Source organism: Miniopterus schreibersii (assembly GCF_964146895.1).
Source record: "Miniopterus schreibersii genome assembly, chromosome: 12".
Taxonomy (NCBI): Eukaryota; Metazoa; Chordata; class Mammalia; order Chiroptera; family Miniopteridae; genus Miniopterus; species Miniopterus schreibersii.
The window spans coordinates 11,611,756-11,628,749 of NC_138112.1; the positions used below are offsets into that span (position 1 = coordinate 11,611,756).

At 44.7% G+C, this 16,994-nt stretch overlaps 1 protein-coding gene across 4 annotated transcripts in view; it reads left to right on the forward strand.

The window, feature by feature from the left end:
- Positions 1-16,994, forward strand: part of EXPH5 (exophilin 5) — a 68,424-nt gene that overhangs the window by 45,254 nt on the left and 6,176 nt on the right. For 2 of the 4 annotated variants that reach the window (XM_081153337.1, XM_081153339.1), the window contains exons 4-6: positions 5,865-5,913; positions 13,458-13,593; positions 16,443-16,463. In XM_081153337.1, coding sequence (XP_081009463.1) covers positions 5,865-5,913; positions 13,458-13,593; positions 16,443-16,463 — 206 coding nt within the window. The remainder of the gene's footprint in view (positions 1-5,864; positions 5,914-13,457; positions 13,594-16,442; positions 16,464-16,994) is intronic. The other 2 variants (XM_081153338.1, XM_081153340.1) reach the window with 1 other exon arrangement.

Consider the following 16,994-nt stretch of genomic DNA (forward strand, 5'->3'; position numbering starts at 1 on the left):
TAATTTTTTCCCCCTGAGATGCAAAATGCTTTGGTGGATCCAGCTAGCTGCTCCCCAAACATGCCCACATTTGCCTGGTCCGTAGGGTGTGCACAGCTTAGGCAGTCCAGCTGCGACCTCAATTTACATAAGCAAAAAGTTCAAATACTGTTTTGGAAAATTCAAAAGGCAGATTAGTATTTTTCTAGATTCTCGCTGGTTGCTATTTGACTTTCTCTCTCATGCACTGCAGATGTCCTGCTGTGCTCTCTTCCCCTGTCCCGGTTGAGTGCCTTTGCTTGAGTTGGAACACGCAGAAATCTGTGACACCCAGACTGAAGAGGTCAGAGTAAGCGAGCTCCTTCTTGGAAATGCTCCACACCAGGCGTGGTGTCCACAGATAAACAGCAGGCTCGTGTGGACTTAAGGGAGAGAAGCAAGATCAGGGGAGGGTCTTGAATTTCATCCTGGGTGGCCAGCGGTTCCCAGGGGACCATTATCATAATCTCATCAGCAAGTTAACAATAATGGGCCGTAATCAGGCCCCAACCTCCAGGTGCTGATTCAGAAGGTCTGAAGTAGGGCGCAGGGGCGTTTATTTATTCTCGGTTGTAATTTACTTTTAATTCTGCAGCCTATTTGGATGCTCGGTCAGGTTTGGGAACCACGCAGCATAGCTTCCTACTCCGTCTATGCTGAGGGAGTTCCTGGCGTGGGTACCGGCAGCCAGGTGATAGTTTCCCTTTCATTTATTTATCAAGCTTTTATCGAAGCCCGACTCTGGATCAGATACTGTGTTTAGCGTTAGAGATAACATCGTGAAAATGTAGCCGATCTTTGCCTGGAGGACTTTATAATCTCCTAGAGATCACCAGATTGCCGCACAGGGTTGGGCAGGAGGCACCCCGTGGCTCTCCAGGAAGTGCCAGTCACATCTCCGATTCGCATATTTATTATGGCAGTTTTCTGGCAAATGACCATAAGGATCTTGAGGAAGGGCTGCCCTTTAGCATTCGCACAGGGATGCCATCTGGCCTCTGCAACCTGCGGACAGCCTGGTGCTCCGGTGACTATGGTAGAATATGGTGAGTGCTACGGTGGGTGCACGGTATTCCTGCCATGGGGACATAGAGGAGGAGCACTCAGCTCAGACTGGGGCATCCAGAAGGCTTCCTGGAAGAAGGGAGCCAATTTTTGAAGGACCCATACGACTGAGCTAAGCAATTAAGAGTTAGGACGTTGCACCAGGCAAAAAGAAATGACACAGCAAAAATATGGAGTCTGGAAAAGGCAATCATCTAGGTCACCGAGGTTCAGGGACCCAATGTGAGGTGAGACTGATAAGAGATGGGGTGGGAGAGGGTGGCAGAGTTCAGAGCACAGGGACTCATACATGCAATGCTAAGGAGCTGGGGCTTAATTGATCCTGTAGACAGCACGGAGCCATAAAGCACTTTTTTGAATAATACTTCTTTTCCTCATTATATAGATTATATGTGTTTATTTTATTTATATATGCATATGTATCACATAAAAACCACCCACAACCCACTGGACAAACACTAGTATTTTAGTGTATTTCATGCACGTGTGCATGTGCATATGTGTGGTTTTTTTCCATTGATAGTTTTTTGTTTTTTTAAAGTATGTCTTTATTGATTTCAGAGAGAGGAAGGGAGAGGGAGAGAGAGAGAGAGAAACATCAATGATGAGAGAGTCATTGATCAGCTGACTCCTGCACACCCCCTGCGGGCACTGAGCCTGAAACCTGGGCTTGTGCCCTGACCAGGAATTGAACGGCAATCTCCTGGATCATAGGTCCATGCTCAACCGCTGAGCCATGCTGGCCGGGCCCAGGGAAAACTTTTAAACAGAGAAGTGAAATATCATATTTTCATTTTAGAAGGATCACCTTAGCTCAGTGGTTCTCAATCAGGGGCAATTTTCCCCCCAAAAGACATTTGGCAATGTCTGAAGATGTTATTGTTTTTCACAACTGAAGGTTAGTGCTATTGGCATCTAGTGAGTGGGGGTCAGAGACGCCGCGAAACAGCCTACAGTGCATGGGACAGACCATCACACCAAAGAAAGGCCAGTAGTGCCAAGGCTGAGAACCGCTCTAGCTGTGGCTCAAAGAACAGATTTGTGCAGAGAGACCAGGTAAGAGACTGTTGAGATGGTCGTGGCAATGAGGGAGGCAGAAGAGAACAGATTTACGCATAGTCTAGAACAGGGGTGGGGAACCTTTTTTCTGCCAAGGGCCATTGGATATTTATAACATCGTTTTGGGGCCATACAAAATGATCAACTTAAAAATTAGCTATGAACAAAGCTCCTAGATTTATTGACTTTCGAGTTCCGCCTGCGGTTGCCTACGGCCAGTGGGGCCGGAGGTCCCCACCCCTGGTCTGGAAGGTGGAATCATGAGAGCCTGGTCGTTGGGTGTGGTGGTGAGGAAGAGAGTCCGTGGAGGCAAACCCTCGGCTTGGCACCTGGACGGGTGGCCGGGAAGACTGTCGCAGGTGAGCTGAGGCTAAAAATGAGCCATGTGCTCATGGGTTCAACAAATCCTGTTCGATGCACTAGGCAACAGAGCAGCGGTCCCTGGCTTCACGGGCCTTCATCCTGCGAGGACGACAGAAAGGAAACAGAAACATAGGCTCGGGCTAAGAAGGGGACGCTCTGCGTGCTCTGGGAGCGCATTTGGGCCGGTCTCCCAGGGAAAATAAAGTGTGTAATGATTCTTCAAAGATGAGATAGCTGTTCGGGCAAACAGGTGGTAGAAAACTGTTTTGGGCGAAGGAACAACGAGGGCGTGGGTTCAGGGGCAGGGCTGATTTCCTATGGCAGAAGGGATATGGGAAGGTGAGATAGGAGGCCCAAAAGTTTTCAGGGCCTAGGTGATAGAGGGTCTTCTGAATGCAGAGAAGAACGTGAACTGTCACCGGGGTGCAAACAGGAATCACTGAAATGTTAAGCAGGGAGGTGGCACGTTTCCGTTTACACGGATCGCTCCGGCAGAAGCGTGGAGCAGCGATTTCCAACCGGTGTGCCACAAGAATTTTTTTTGGTGTGTTGCAGAATTTTAGTAATTAGTTTACGTGTGCCATGAGATGAAAAGGTTGAAAGCTGCCGGTATAGAGAATGGACTGAATTGAGGGCAAAACCTGGAGACAGGAGAACAGGTGAGGGACTAATAATAAAGGCAAGAGATGATAAATGTCTTAACGGGGGAAAAGGCGGGAGATGTAGAGAGAGGGATGGTTTTGAGAGGGATTTCTGAGTTTGAATCAACAGGCTCTTCATTCACAGGATAGGAAGAAGGACCTGGAGGGTCTGAATTGCCTGTGTTCACGCAAGTGGAGCTCTTCAGTGGGGGAAATGACCAGGGGTTTTAGTTAAGAAAGAATATTTTTAAAAATATGTTTTTATTTATTTTAGAGAGAAAGGGAGGGAGAGGGAGAGAAAGAAACATCGATCGGGTGCCTCCTGCATGCCCCCTACTGGGGATCGGGCCCACAACCTGGGCATGTGCCCTGACAGGGAATGGAACCCGTGACCTCTCAGTGCATGGGACGGCACTCAACCAGCTGAGCCGCATCGGCCAGGGCTGGAAAGAATATTTTTTAAAAAGAATATTCTTGAGCCATAGTCTAATCTACTGAATGGGAATTTCTGAATGGTATCTGCAAAGGGATAGAGACAAGAGAGAGTATTTTATGGGGGAAGAATAAATTTGGTAAGTCTGGCATGCAGGTACCTATAGAAGAGAGGAGAAAAAGCTTGGCGCAGGAGGGTTGGCTGGGGAGCTCATCAGATAAAAGAAAAGCCTTGTTACGTTCAGATGTTGGATGATACCTTGTAAGATGTTAAGTAGGAAACCGACAAGATTAAATTTGCATTTTTAGACAGATTTCTCTAGGGAGAGTATAAAGAAAGGATGCAGAGAAGTCCAGGAGAGAAACTGTGGAGCTGGAGAAGTGGGGATGTAGGTGAGAGATCTTTAAGACGTGGGGTCAGTAGGAATAACTGCAGAAGGTGAGGTGGCTCTGTATCCCTTGAAAGCACTAAGTCCAGAGGATTGTGCAGAACTTTCATGATGCCACGATTGCTTTTATTGACTCACGAGTGGAAGCCATTCGCATCAGAAACTTGACTTTTACGAGGGCCTGGGAGAGGGCACAGAGGCTCTGGGCCTCCACGCCGGCTGAGTCCTGTCACCTGCTGCCTAAATCCACAACGGCACGCAGCTCTGCTCACCCTCGGGGAGCATGCGTCCTTAAACTCGCAGTACACCATGGCACTCCACGGCGCTCTGTCCCAGTTGTGCCCCAGGCATCCTCTAAAGTTGCATCTTCCACACCTGCCACTCTCGGAAACTTGACTCCTGCACCCGATGCCCTCGCCGTGAATCCGACTGGGGGCCCGGGCAGCTGGTGAGTGTCGAGCTGTGTGGGTGCACCGGGAAGGCTGCAGCCGCCCAGGGCTCTGGGAAGAATCCTTACAACCTGGCACGTTCTCCTGGCTCCTGGCAAACTGAACTACTTGCCGGTTGCCAGCCTCCCCTGCCCTTTGCCATCTCCGGGCTTTGGCCCATGCTGTCCTTCGTCTCTCCTACCGGGTCCCCTTCCCGTCCACTCCCCGGTTCATTCCCAGGAATCCTCACTGCCCTTTCTGCATTCTCAGCGCATTTTACTTACATCTCTTTAGTGTTCTTATCGCATCTCGGCTTGTACTTCAGCTCTTTGCGTATCTAATCTTTCCCATTATAAATGCTCTCGGAGGACGGGGCCCCGTGCCTCCTGCATGGCCCCTATATTTGTTTCCTCCAAAGCACTCAAAGTAGTGCCGAGCGTGTAGGAGTCATGCAGGCTCAATACAGCTGTAGGGAAAGGAAGCATTAAAAGCAGTATTTAACTTATAAATATTATTAATATAGAGCATCCGTTGTCAACCGGTGAGCTGCAAGAATTCTTGCAACATGCAGTATCTGACTATTTAGTCGGGGGCACTGACCTCTTGTCCCTTAGACTGTCAAATTTAAAAAATGACAGCAGCCAACACCACAGTAGCCGTCTGGTGTGAATGAATCAAAATTATCCCCCTTTTTTGTCGGTTTGGCAAAAAGATATATTTTTTTGGTGTACCGCAGAATATTAGTAATTCGTCTACGTGCGCCACGAGATGAAAAAGGTTGAAAACCGCTGATGTAGAGCTTCGGCAGGATCTTCTAACTCTTCTGTAGCTCCATCTCCTCGTCTGTAAAACGGGAGTAGACAGTATCCACTTCTGTATTTAAATGGGTTGACGTGAGCCCCGGCCGGGTGGCTCCGTGGCTAGAGCGTCGGCCCCCGGAAGGAAGGGTCGTGGGTTCGATTGCCAATCAAGGGCACATACCTGGGTGGCAGGTTTGATCCCATGCCCTGAGACACATCAGTGTTCCTCTCTCTCTCCCTCCCCCCCCTTCCACTCTCTCTGAAAATCAATGGGAAAAATATCCTTGGGTGAAGATTAACAAAACAAAAAACAAGAGCTCACAGGAGCCCGGAGTGTGAGAACGGTGCCTGCACACGTAGTAAGCACTCAACACATGTAACCATTTGCTATAATGTCTTATGCTCTGTTCAGATACAAACCCGCTCTTACGTAATTTCTTCTCGGCTCCCTGAGTAACAAAGACGTAAAAACATCCATCCTAAGCAATCACGGGAAAAGGTCTCTGAATTTTTTTTCAACAGTGCGCTCACCGAGAAATGTCTTCCTCCAGAGCACTAGAAATGTATCTTCTCAAGGTTTCAGGGCGTAATGGCAGATGGCTGTTGGTTTTTCCTCCTGCTAAAAGTTAGGCACGTCTTCAAAGAAATGATTTAAAATTCTTTCCACAGGTATGACGGCCACGCAGGACCTCCTGTGCCTGTGAGGGGAACCGGCGTGGTAAGTAACGGGAAGCTAAAGGTTATGCTAAGGAATTCAGAATTAATGCACTCCCTGGCCGGCTACCTATTTAAGCAGGATTCTTTCTGGCTCAGCTTTCCATTTACTTAAGCTTAGATTGCTCCTAGGGAGTTCCAAGTTTTCCATTTGTGGTTGGCTTCCCGTTGGCCCTGGCCCTGAAACGCTCACACGGCAGACTCTGCCAGGAAGGAGCCAGGCCGCTGGGTGTCCACTCCCACCATCGGTGGCATCTGATATTTTACCGCATGTCCCCCCCCCCCCCCGCAGCGCTAAAGCGTTGGGCAGAGGAAGAGACAAAGAGGCATCCCCGCCACTTTTGCAAGCCCGTGTGGGTCCGGGCTGGACCTTTTCTGGGTAAGATCATCATCTGTATTCAAAGAGGAAGCCACTGATCGGTGAGGCGCATTTGGCCCAAACAAGTACCCATGAGGGCACTGACCTGACGTGACTCTCTCAAAGGCTTAGACTTAAATCGATCTCTGTGTTCATAAGCTCACAAGATTGAGAAGCTGTCCGTTTTCTGTTTCTTGTTTTTTCACGGTCTTGACTTTGGTTCTACCCATGCCTACGTCTTTCTTTGTAACTCTGGTGGTTTGGAGATGAAAGAATGAGAACCGTGGAAGAGATCTGAGGGCAGGAGAAGGGTACAGGTATTCCTCAGTTCGTTGTGGCCTTAGTACTGGTACCTACCTTTCTCTTTCTCTCTCTTTTGTTTTTGTTTATTTTTTTGTAAACAGCATGGGGTAGCCCGGCCAGCATGGCTCAGAGGTTGAGCATCAACCTAGGATCCAGGCGATCGTGGTTCGATTCCCGGTCAGGGCACATGCCCGGGTTGCGGGCTCGATCCCCAGCAGGGGGCGTGCAGGAGGCAGCCGATCACTGACTCTCGTCATTGACGTTTCTATCTCTCTCTCTCCCCCTCCCTTCCTCTCTCTGAAATCAATAAAAACATATTTTAAAAAAAAAAGCATGGGGTGGAATTCTGGCGAGGAATGCATATAAACAGAGGCCCTGGAAAAACAAAATGAGCCCCCTCTCTCCTCCAGAGTAATGCTACTTCTTTCCTCCTTTCTGGGTGACACTGAACCCTATCTCTCCTCTGTGTGCTTGAGCCCCAACCAAGGCACCAGCTCCAGCTGCCACACTCTAATGGAGAACTTGCTCTCATCCAGGCACTTGACAGAGGTCATTTCATTTCATCCCCAGAGGAAATGTGCAAAATCCCCATTTTAAAGATGAGGAAACTGAGCTTTAGAGAATTTAAAGGTCATACTCAAGGTCAGTGATAGAGCCAGGATTAGGAAATCTGGGTCTCTGTAACGCCACAGCCAGACGTTAATAATGCCTTCAGCTGCGTGAGCCCCAAAGCCCTTTTTGTACCCGAGCCCCAGCTGCGGACTCTCCTGTAAGGGAGCGGTGGACTGAGGTGGCAAGCGCAGAGCGTTACTCTCTGAGAGGACGGCGTCCTGCTCAGGGATGCACCTGTTCTCGCGCTTTTCCTTAGAGTAGTGATCAAGCTCGGGGAAAATAAAGGCAACTCCTACCGCTGACTGTTGATCCCGGTTAATAACTTTTATAAAAAGTGGGAGGGAGAAAATAATGAAACTGCTGTCTAAAACAAAGATTTTGTATGATATGTAGATTTCTATTACTTATTCCTGGAAGTCCTAGCCCCTTACGCCTGCCTCTTGCTAAGGTTCAAGGTAATGAACTTCCCATCACTTGGTTGGCAGCCTGGCAGGAATGGTGCAAAAAGGATTCTGGTGTTTTATAGGAGATTGTACTACATTATTAGATAACCTTCCAGTTAAAAGAGAAGAAAGCTGCTATTTAAACATTTGCTTCAGTTTACAAAGGGTTTGAGAAAACAGAGAGAAACTTAAGAGACATGTAGCTCAGAGTTTCTCTCAACCTCGGTGCTATTGCCATTTTCGGCTGAATAATTCTCTGTTGTGGGGCTGTCCTGTGTATTGTAGGATGTTTAATAGTGTCCTGGCCTCTACCTACTAGATAGCAGGAGTTCTCCATTCAATTGTGACAATCAAAAATATCTCCAGCCCTGACTGGTGTGGCTCAGTTGGGTGGGCGTTGTCCCGTGCACCGAAAGGTTGCCGGTTCCATTCCCGGTCAGGGCACATGCCTGGGTTGCCACCTAGATCCCCGGTAGGGGGCATGCAGGTGGCAGCCCATCTATGTTTCTCTCTGTTTCTCTCTCCCTCTCTCTCTCTAAAATATCAATAAAAATACTTTTAAAAAATCTCCAGCCCAGCCAGAGTGGCTCAGCGGTTGAGCATCGACCTAGGATCCAGGAGATCGAGGTTCGATTCCCAGTCAGAGCACATGCCCGGGTTGAGGGCTTGAGACAGCTGATCAATGACTGTCTCATCATTGATGTTTCTATCTCTCTCTCTCCCTCTCCCTTCCTCTCTCTGAAATCAATAAAGATATATTTAAAACAAACCAAAAAAAAATTTAAAAAAAATTTTTTTTAATCTCCAGAAATTGCCAAGTGTTCCGTAAGGAGCAAATTGGTGCCAGTTGAGAACCATCTGGTGAGGAATCCAGGGTCAAAGTGGTCACCATCAGTGAGAATAGAAACAAAACATATGGCCTTGGCCACTGGATCACGCCTCAACTCTGAACGAATTTTTGTGAGGCCTACTGTTAGGTGATATGCCAGCTCTGGACCCCTAGAAACACGCCTCCAATATTCTTACCGCTCTGGGCCAGTGTGGGCTCCTTGAGGCCAGGACTGTCTGCCCACCTGTGTATCCTCACTGCCTGGCACAACCTGAGCACTCAGAAATTGGAAGAAGAAATGAAAGAGCGGTTTTAAGCCACAAAGTGCATTGGTGAATTTGCTTTTGCAGGAAAGCAGACACAGAACAAATTCAGGAACACCTTGAAAAATTACTTTGTTGACATTTGATAACGTCGATGAGCTAGACTTCTGCTTCTGTAGCTGTTCTACAGGTTTAGCTGCCCCAGGAAGTTTTCAATTAGTTTAAGGTTACTCTGTGACAGGTTTGTTTGTCTCGTTGTGTCAGAATTGCAAACAAGATCAGCAGAGTGAATTGGAGTTGGCTCAAAGGCCTCATTATGTTCAGCCTATTCTATGTACCATGTTTGAGAGTATAACTGAGATTTTAAAAGCCAGCATTTTGAGAATCTGGCCTCTAACCCTGAGGGACATTTTTCTAGCTCATTAGACTGCAAGCATCATCAGTGCTCCCAAGGAATCCTCTGAAACCACAGAAGAATGGTAATGACTAACAATAAGGACCTACTAAGTGCTGGACACCATTCTAAAGTGTTCTACAACTATTAATTTATTTCATCGTATGAGGTGGCGATTTTGTTGCTGCTGTTATTATAATTTTTTCCCAGTTTACCAAAAAAGAAACTAAGGTACAGAAAGGTGAAGTGACTTGCCCAAAGTTGTACAGCTGCTAAGGGGCAGACCCAGGGTCTGGACCTCTGTAGAACTCATGTGTCTAACCATTACACTTTCCCACCTCACACACACTTTTCTGAGTTCTACTATTATGAATATTCAGTGTCTCAATTTCTGTAATAATCTTTACCAGAAATTTTATAAATGTAATTTTCTACCTTGCTACATTGTAAATCAGTCAGTGTGCATGGAGGACATGGAATGTTTAAAACAAAGTTCCTGTCTTCAGAGAGTTTACCATCTACTTGAAGATACGTGCGTTAGCAAAACAACAGTAAAAAGCAACAGCTCAGCCCTAGCCAGTTGACTCAGCCTGTGGACTGAAGGGTCCTGGATTCGATTCCTGCCGAGGGCACGTACCTCAGTTGCAGGCTTGATCCCCAGCCCCCGGCCCCGGCCCCAGTCAGGGCACGTGCGGGAGGCAACCAATCCATGTGTCTCTCTCACTTTGATGCTTTTCTCTCTCTTTCTCTCCCTTCCACTCTCTCTGAAAATCAATGGGAAAATATTCTCGGGTAAGGATTTAAAAAAAAAAAAGCAATGGCTCAGTTGGTTGGAGCATCGTCCCAATACGCTAAGGTTGTGGATTTGATCTGCAGTCAGGGCTCATACAAGAGACAACCAATGAGCGCAGGTGGAACAACAGGTTGATGTTTTTCTCTCTTTCTCTCCCTCTCCCTTCCTCTCTCTGAAATCAATAAAGACATTTATAAAATAAATAAAATCAATAATTTTTTAAAAAGACATTTGTTTAAAAAAAAAAGTGACCTAGTGGAGAGAACAGGGTTAGGGATCAGATCATAGGAGTGTGAGTAGCTACCATTTATTATTCATATCACCAGGACTCAGTTTTTTCATCTGCAAAATGGGAATGGTAATCCTTACCTAATTCACGAATGTGTTCTAAGGATCAAATGAGATAGGCTACTTTGAAAGTATGCTGGAAACTGAATAAATGAGTAATGTTATCAAGTATAAGCTAGTTGGTAGTAAATGCGTGTGCAAAAATGTGTTCAAGTTTGGAAGTGTGAAATAATATTGTGGGGAGAGTAGTCTGAGGATTCAATTCAGTGAATATTCGTCAACCTCTTATATGCTGATGCTACAGTAGCTGCTCGGGGCCCAAAGAATACTGTGCTTTCTTAGTTATTTTAGAGGTTGGTCCACTTCCAAGGTCCTGATTCATTTGCTTTCAAATCCCTGGTTTTTCAGATCAGGGTGGGGACTGAAATGTGTGGTAGGGAAAAAGTAAAAGTGAAAGGAATGTAAACGACTTTGATATCAGGTTATCATACCAGAGGCGCATGCAAATATACTCACTTCCTGGGAGGCCCGCAGAAGGGCTCCCGGAGCTCATGATACATGAACTGAAGGGTGAGTTGACATCACACAGGAGAGGAAGGGAAAGAGCAAAGGGCAGGGGCAGAGATCCGGAGGCCTAGAAAGAAGCGCACAGTGTTTTAGCGAGCTGCGTGTGGTGCGCTCAGAGCTTGGGCCCTTGAAGAGAGTCGGGGAGGGAAGGCGAAGCCCAAGAGCTGGAAACTGATCTGGGCATGATTTTACTGTGCAGAGGTGTCTGAACCTCCAGGCCAGGAGCGGGAAGTGCACTTCATTGTTTATGGCAACCCCATGGCATGCAGCATTATTCTGAGGGGGATTCCGAGTCCAAAATTCAGCCCTGACTTTGGGCCCCAGGGGACGTTGCCTGACTCTGGGTATCAGGAAATTCCAGGTGCTGTCCAGCAGCTCTAAGACCTGAGCTTGGCCTCGGAAGATGCCTACCGCCAGGATACAGCACACTGATAAACTAATAAACTAAAGTCAAAAGTAGAGAGAAGTGACTCAGCATGGGCTCTGCTATCCAGCAGCCTGGAAATGAATCCTTCCCTCCACCCGTGTGACCTGGAGCAAAGAAAGGCCTGACCTCTCAGAACCTCACTTTTCTCAAAGGGAGAATTCTAATAGTACCAACCTCATAGGGTTGTTAAAATAATGAAATTAAATAATCCATATGAAGCCCTAGTCACGTTACCTAAAACAATTAACGTATAGTGGCTGCTGCTAATAACATCTCACATATAGCTTAAATAAAAGGCGTCTATAGGGGTCTGATACCTACCACTGACTAGCAGATTTAAAATTGAGTGTAAATAAACTCTCCATATTTTCTCTTAGTCGTATAATTTAGATCCCTGTGTGTTGGAAACATTCTCAACATGTTGGGTGAGTCGGATTGGTCTCGAAGTAGAGGATCCAGCACACATATAACCAAAAGAGGTATACAGGGTCTCCAGGTGGTGCTAATCCTTCCCAGCTTGAAGGGGCTCATCTCTTCACCTGAGTCCTCGGCTCCTGTATTTCACTTCAGTGTATATTTTCATTATAAAGGGTTGTGATCCAGGAAGCCAAAAGGATGCACTCTGGTCTGCAGAGAGGAAATTTGAAGTTTGTTTGAAGTTTGGGAGTTAAAATGGTTGAGAGAGAATGAGTCTTTCTATTCACTCTTAATCAGATGTACCTAGTCTGTACCAACTACCGAAACTGCAGATTTGGGAAGAATAAACTTATAAGGTGCATGACTAATTGTTATTAGCACAAATGAAGACTTGAAAAGACAGTAGGAAGGGCACAAAAGGGAACGATATTTTTGACGCATTTTAGAAGGAGAAGAATGTAACTGTAACTGATCGAACTTCTCAAATGAGTTGTTTCTGGTTTTACTGCCTACAGTTGGTATCTCACTGTAGTTATGTTTTGCTTCTAACATTTGGTTACAATTTTATATTAGTGAGTTAAATTATATCCAATGACCAACAAATGATGATTGGGTTGTTTCTTTCTTATTAATAAATCTCCTTTGCGGGCATTCGATTACGGCTTGCCCATAGAACAGGAAGCCACAAGTCAATAAAATTTGGGCAGGGCCTCTCTGAGAAATAACTGACCTAGATCTTGCGAATGGAAACAGGAGGGAGTGAAAATACTAGATTGTGAGGAATGTAAGGATTAAGGGAACCTGAGCTTTAGAACTGGACAGACCGGTGCTGGAGCAGGAGAAAAGGTGGAGTTTTGGAAAGGTTCAAGATTTGTTCTTCGGATTCGGGTGAGACGAAATGTCATGGTGAACATCAAAAGGGAAGGGAAAACTTAGGAAAGACGGGGGCTCCAGGGGCAAGGACTGGGTAGCAGAGTGGACTGAACACAGAGATGCTAGAGAGGGAAGTGGCTGTGGCCTGGCTCAGGGATGGGTGCAGGATTAGCTAAGTGGAGTCAGGAGTGACAGAGCCGGTTTGACGGAGGAAATGCAGATGGAGTTTTGGCAAAAGAAAGTGAAGATGTGGGAGTGGATAATTCCCTCAAGGTTATGAGGACAAATGAAGCTTGAAAGTAGGGCAGTGATGCGTCTGATGAAATCAAAATAAACATTTGCTAGTAAAGAAAACAACTTTAGCCCTACATCATTCTTTTAAGTCTTGTAAAACTAGCAATGATTTTTAAAAAAACTTTATAAGGTGATACTTTCCAGCACCTTTGTTTCAGAACTATTCATCAGCATCTTATGGCTGTCTGGGAGGCTCCACCATTCTGTGCGAACTCTGTGGATAGAAATATGGGTTTTTTTCCTCCAAAAAATCTGAAGGTCCACTACAAGCTTCAGCTAAGCATCTCTTGATCGAATAGGTGCAGCATTAAGAAATCTAAAATCCTAGCCATTGGGGCCAAGGAGACAACACTCCCGACTTAAGAGAGCAATTTCTTTGCTATTTTTGAGGAATCTCCCTAAGGTTTGTGTAGTGCTGTTTAAGTAGGACTCTTTGGCAGAGAAAAAACTCAATATCTTGCCTGAAGACTCATAGTAAGAAGAATTGATGTAGGTACGGAGAAGTCTGTGATCATTTGAAAATGACAGAAACAACAAAACATTGTAAGCTGAGAAACAAATGTTAGGAAAATTAATGGCAGTCCTTGAACTAGTACTTTTAAGCTTGGGACATTTTTGTGGGAACATGTGAGTATTCTCACTACAGAAGGTCCAGAAATAATAGTGCATTTTCTATTTTAAAATTAGCAGGTAAAACTGTACAGCTCACCTCTGGAAAATCAACCAGTTGGCGGTGCATTTGTCCCCAGGCCAGCCGGCATGAGGGAGGGAAGCGCTGTGCCTCCGTGGGATGTTTCCCTGCTGGACAGTGAGTTTTTCCGAGGTAAGTCTACACATTAATCGCCTTTGCAATTCCTGGTACTAAAGCAAAGAATAATTACAGCTTGTATGAAAATGCTCAAAACATACCGAGCTCTGTATTTTATTTTTTAAGTCCTCTTGTTTACCTTACTTAAAAAGCATGCTGTTATATTCTATTAACACAAATATTAAAGACTCATATTTAAATATAACCTAAGCAAATATTTTTAGACGAAGGCTGATAAATCTATGGGATGGTAACAATGTTTAACATTTCACCTCCGTTGAAAAGGAAATACAGCTTTAGGAAATATATCTATAAAGTTTACTGTCCTTAATAAACTTTTATTGTTACTGATTAGGACCTACCTAAATGCAATCTAATTGTTGTTAAATAATTAACCTTGTACAATAGATAACAATAAAGAAACAGATTCCAAAAGTACGACAGGCCCATGAATGTGATTTTCATACGAGCATAGCTCCCCTTTACATAGGTTATTCTGTATCAAAGTAAACCTGGCCATTGGAAAAGTGAACTCAGAAGTCACTCACCAGCTTCACCTTGAGGAAATTAATTCCGTTGGCAAAGGCAGGGGCATCTCCTTGGCCCTGTGGTTGGGACGGGTGAGGTGCTCAGTGAGAGGCACCCAGCTGGACCGGCAACCCAGGGAGGCCTTTTGGTGAGATGGTTCCCTGCAGAGAACTTGCTTCAGAGGAAAGAAACCCAGAGGGAAATCTGGGTTCAGAAAAAGGTTTTGCTAATAGAGGGGAGCTGCTGTACATGAAGTGAAAAAAATGACGTGGCCTCTCTGAACTGAAAGAGGAGAAGCAGGATGGGAGTTTTTAGACCTCAAGAGTGGTCAGTAAAACAGCATTGCTAATTTGGGATTCTAAGTGATTTTGAATAATTGAAAACGCTGCCGTGGGGAGGTTAGGAGTGGCTACCTCTGGGGAGGTTGCCAGGTGATTTTTACCTCTCCTGTTATTTTTTCCTGTATGCTCTGTTATGACCACGTATTGCTTTTGTAGTCAACAGAAGACTTTATTTCAGGAAAGGAAAACTATGAACAGCTCAAAAGGGAGAACAGCAAAGAGATTTTATTATAATTAGTTTTAAAGGCAGATTAATATTGCTCGTTACATAGATTTGGCTCCGTGTGTGTGTGTTGTTTTGTTTTTGCCCCACCTGATAGTTTGGCATTGCTTGGTTATTTTGTTTGTGGATATATGGGATAAATGATTTCAGAGATGAGATAATTTTTTTTCATTAAAGCATTGACATGATGATTCTCTGAAGAATTCCTTAGTTACAGATCCTTAATGCTCAAGATTAGTTCTTCTGCCTGGTCAGTGTGGCTCAGCGGTTGAGTGTCAGCCTATGAACCAGGAGGTCACGGTTCGATTCCCGGTCAGGGACAGGCCCTGGTTTCAGGCTCGATCCCCAGTAGGGGGCCTGCAGGAGGCAGCCGATCAATGACTGTCTCATCATTGATGTTTCTATCTCTCCTTCTTCCTCCCTCTCTCTGAAATAAAAACATATTTTTTTAAAAAAAAAAAGATTAGTTCTTCTACTGGCTAAACAAACTTAATAGCACCAACTTACAAATAATATAAGGTAGGGACAATCAGAACAGATGCCCAAAACCCCTTCAGCACATGCCCTAATATAATTGACATGTCACAAGTACATCCCATATACAGTCACTCAGATGCTGACATGCCTCACTTTCCCTGTCATTGAAGAGGTAAAACCAAATATTTTAATGACAAAAAAATTTTAAATAACCCAGGAGAATGCACCATTTTATGTAACTCAGAATGAAAGAGTTCCGTAAACCAAGAAGTCATAGCAATTTCAAAAATCTCATTAACTTACTTGTCCTGTCAGATTTGATTTTCTTTGATGAACATCTCTTCAATAAATATGTAATCTACTTATATTCATTGTAACATGAATATGGTAAGATTATATCTGCAATGTAGGCTTTAGGGAAGCTTAAAACCTTAAGAGATTATGGTCCTATTTAAATTCTAACAGGTTTTTATTGAGGAAAAGATGTCAAATATGATGAAATAAACACAGTTCAAAGAAATACCAACCAAAATATCCTGTAACTTGTCTGAGCACCCAGAGACCGCGGACCTAGTACGCATGAGCCCTGGGCCTTGGGTTAGCCCAGGTCCCTGGTAGTATAGGGAGGTCCCTGGGCCCTAACTCGGACACCATCCTCTGACCTTGCTGCCAAGAGAAAAGTAAATATCGTTTGACGGTGGCAGCTTCACAGCCTTGTAACACTATGAGCTCATAGTGAAATCATCTTTATACTTCATTAAAAGAAAAAGTGAAACGTGAACGTTTATGGCACAGAGGTTGGCGTGGCACTGTGGTCTCATGCGTGGCCTCAGGAGACAGCCTGCCTGGACCCATGTACCAGCTGTGTGACCTCAGCAACTTACTTCACCTCTTTGTGCCTCAGTTTCCTCACTTTTAAATGAGACTGGTAATAATACCAATCTTACAAGGTTATGTGTGGATTTAATGAGTTAATAAATTAAGTGCTGAGAATTGTGCCTGACACATAGAAAGGGCTGTATTAAAGGAGTGCTAATGGGTCTTATGAAAGTGGAACAACAAAAATCAGTGTTTCATCCTGGCCGGTGTGGTTCAGTGGTTAGAGCGTCGGCCTGTGCACCAAAGGGTTGTGGGTTCGATTTCTGGTTAAGGGCATGTACCTCAGTTGCAGGTTTGCTCCCCACCCCCGATTAGGGCATGTCCAGGAGGCAACCAATTGATGTCTCTCTCTCACATTGATATTTTTTTCTCTCTCTCTCCCTTCCCCTCCCTCTCCCCCTTCTCTCTCTGAAAAGCAATGGGAAAAACATCTTCAGGTGAGGATTAACAAGAAAAAACACACACAAGAAACAAACAAACAAAAATCAATGTTTCTCTCTCCAATCAATCAAAATTTTAATAAAATAAAGGAGTGTTAATCGGTCTTAATTTTTCTAGGAAAAACAATCTACCATTCGCATATCATTTAAAAATATTATATAGAGCTTTAAATTTTAGGTATTGCTCAAATCCATCCAAATAAGCATGTTTATAAATTAGGTGCTAAACTTTTGGTGGTGATGCTGTTTTCTTAATGGTGGAACTAAGAAATCAGATGTCTACAGACTCTCATTTCTGTTACAATCCTCTGAGGTAAACATAGTTGGAAATACTTTAGCTACTTAGTGACATAAAAGATGTACTACAAGAAACCGCAATTAAAATCTGTCGTTTGAAAAAAATGTAGGTTTATGTCCTTTATATCCTTGAAGGCATTATGGAAGATTAACTTTGAAAAAGTATGGTTTGAAAAGTATGAAAAAGAAACTTCCATTATAGCTTTGTAAAAGTCAGACTATCATAGAAGC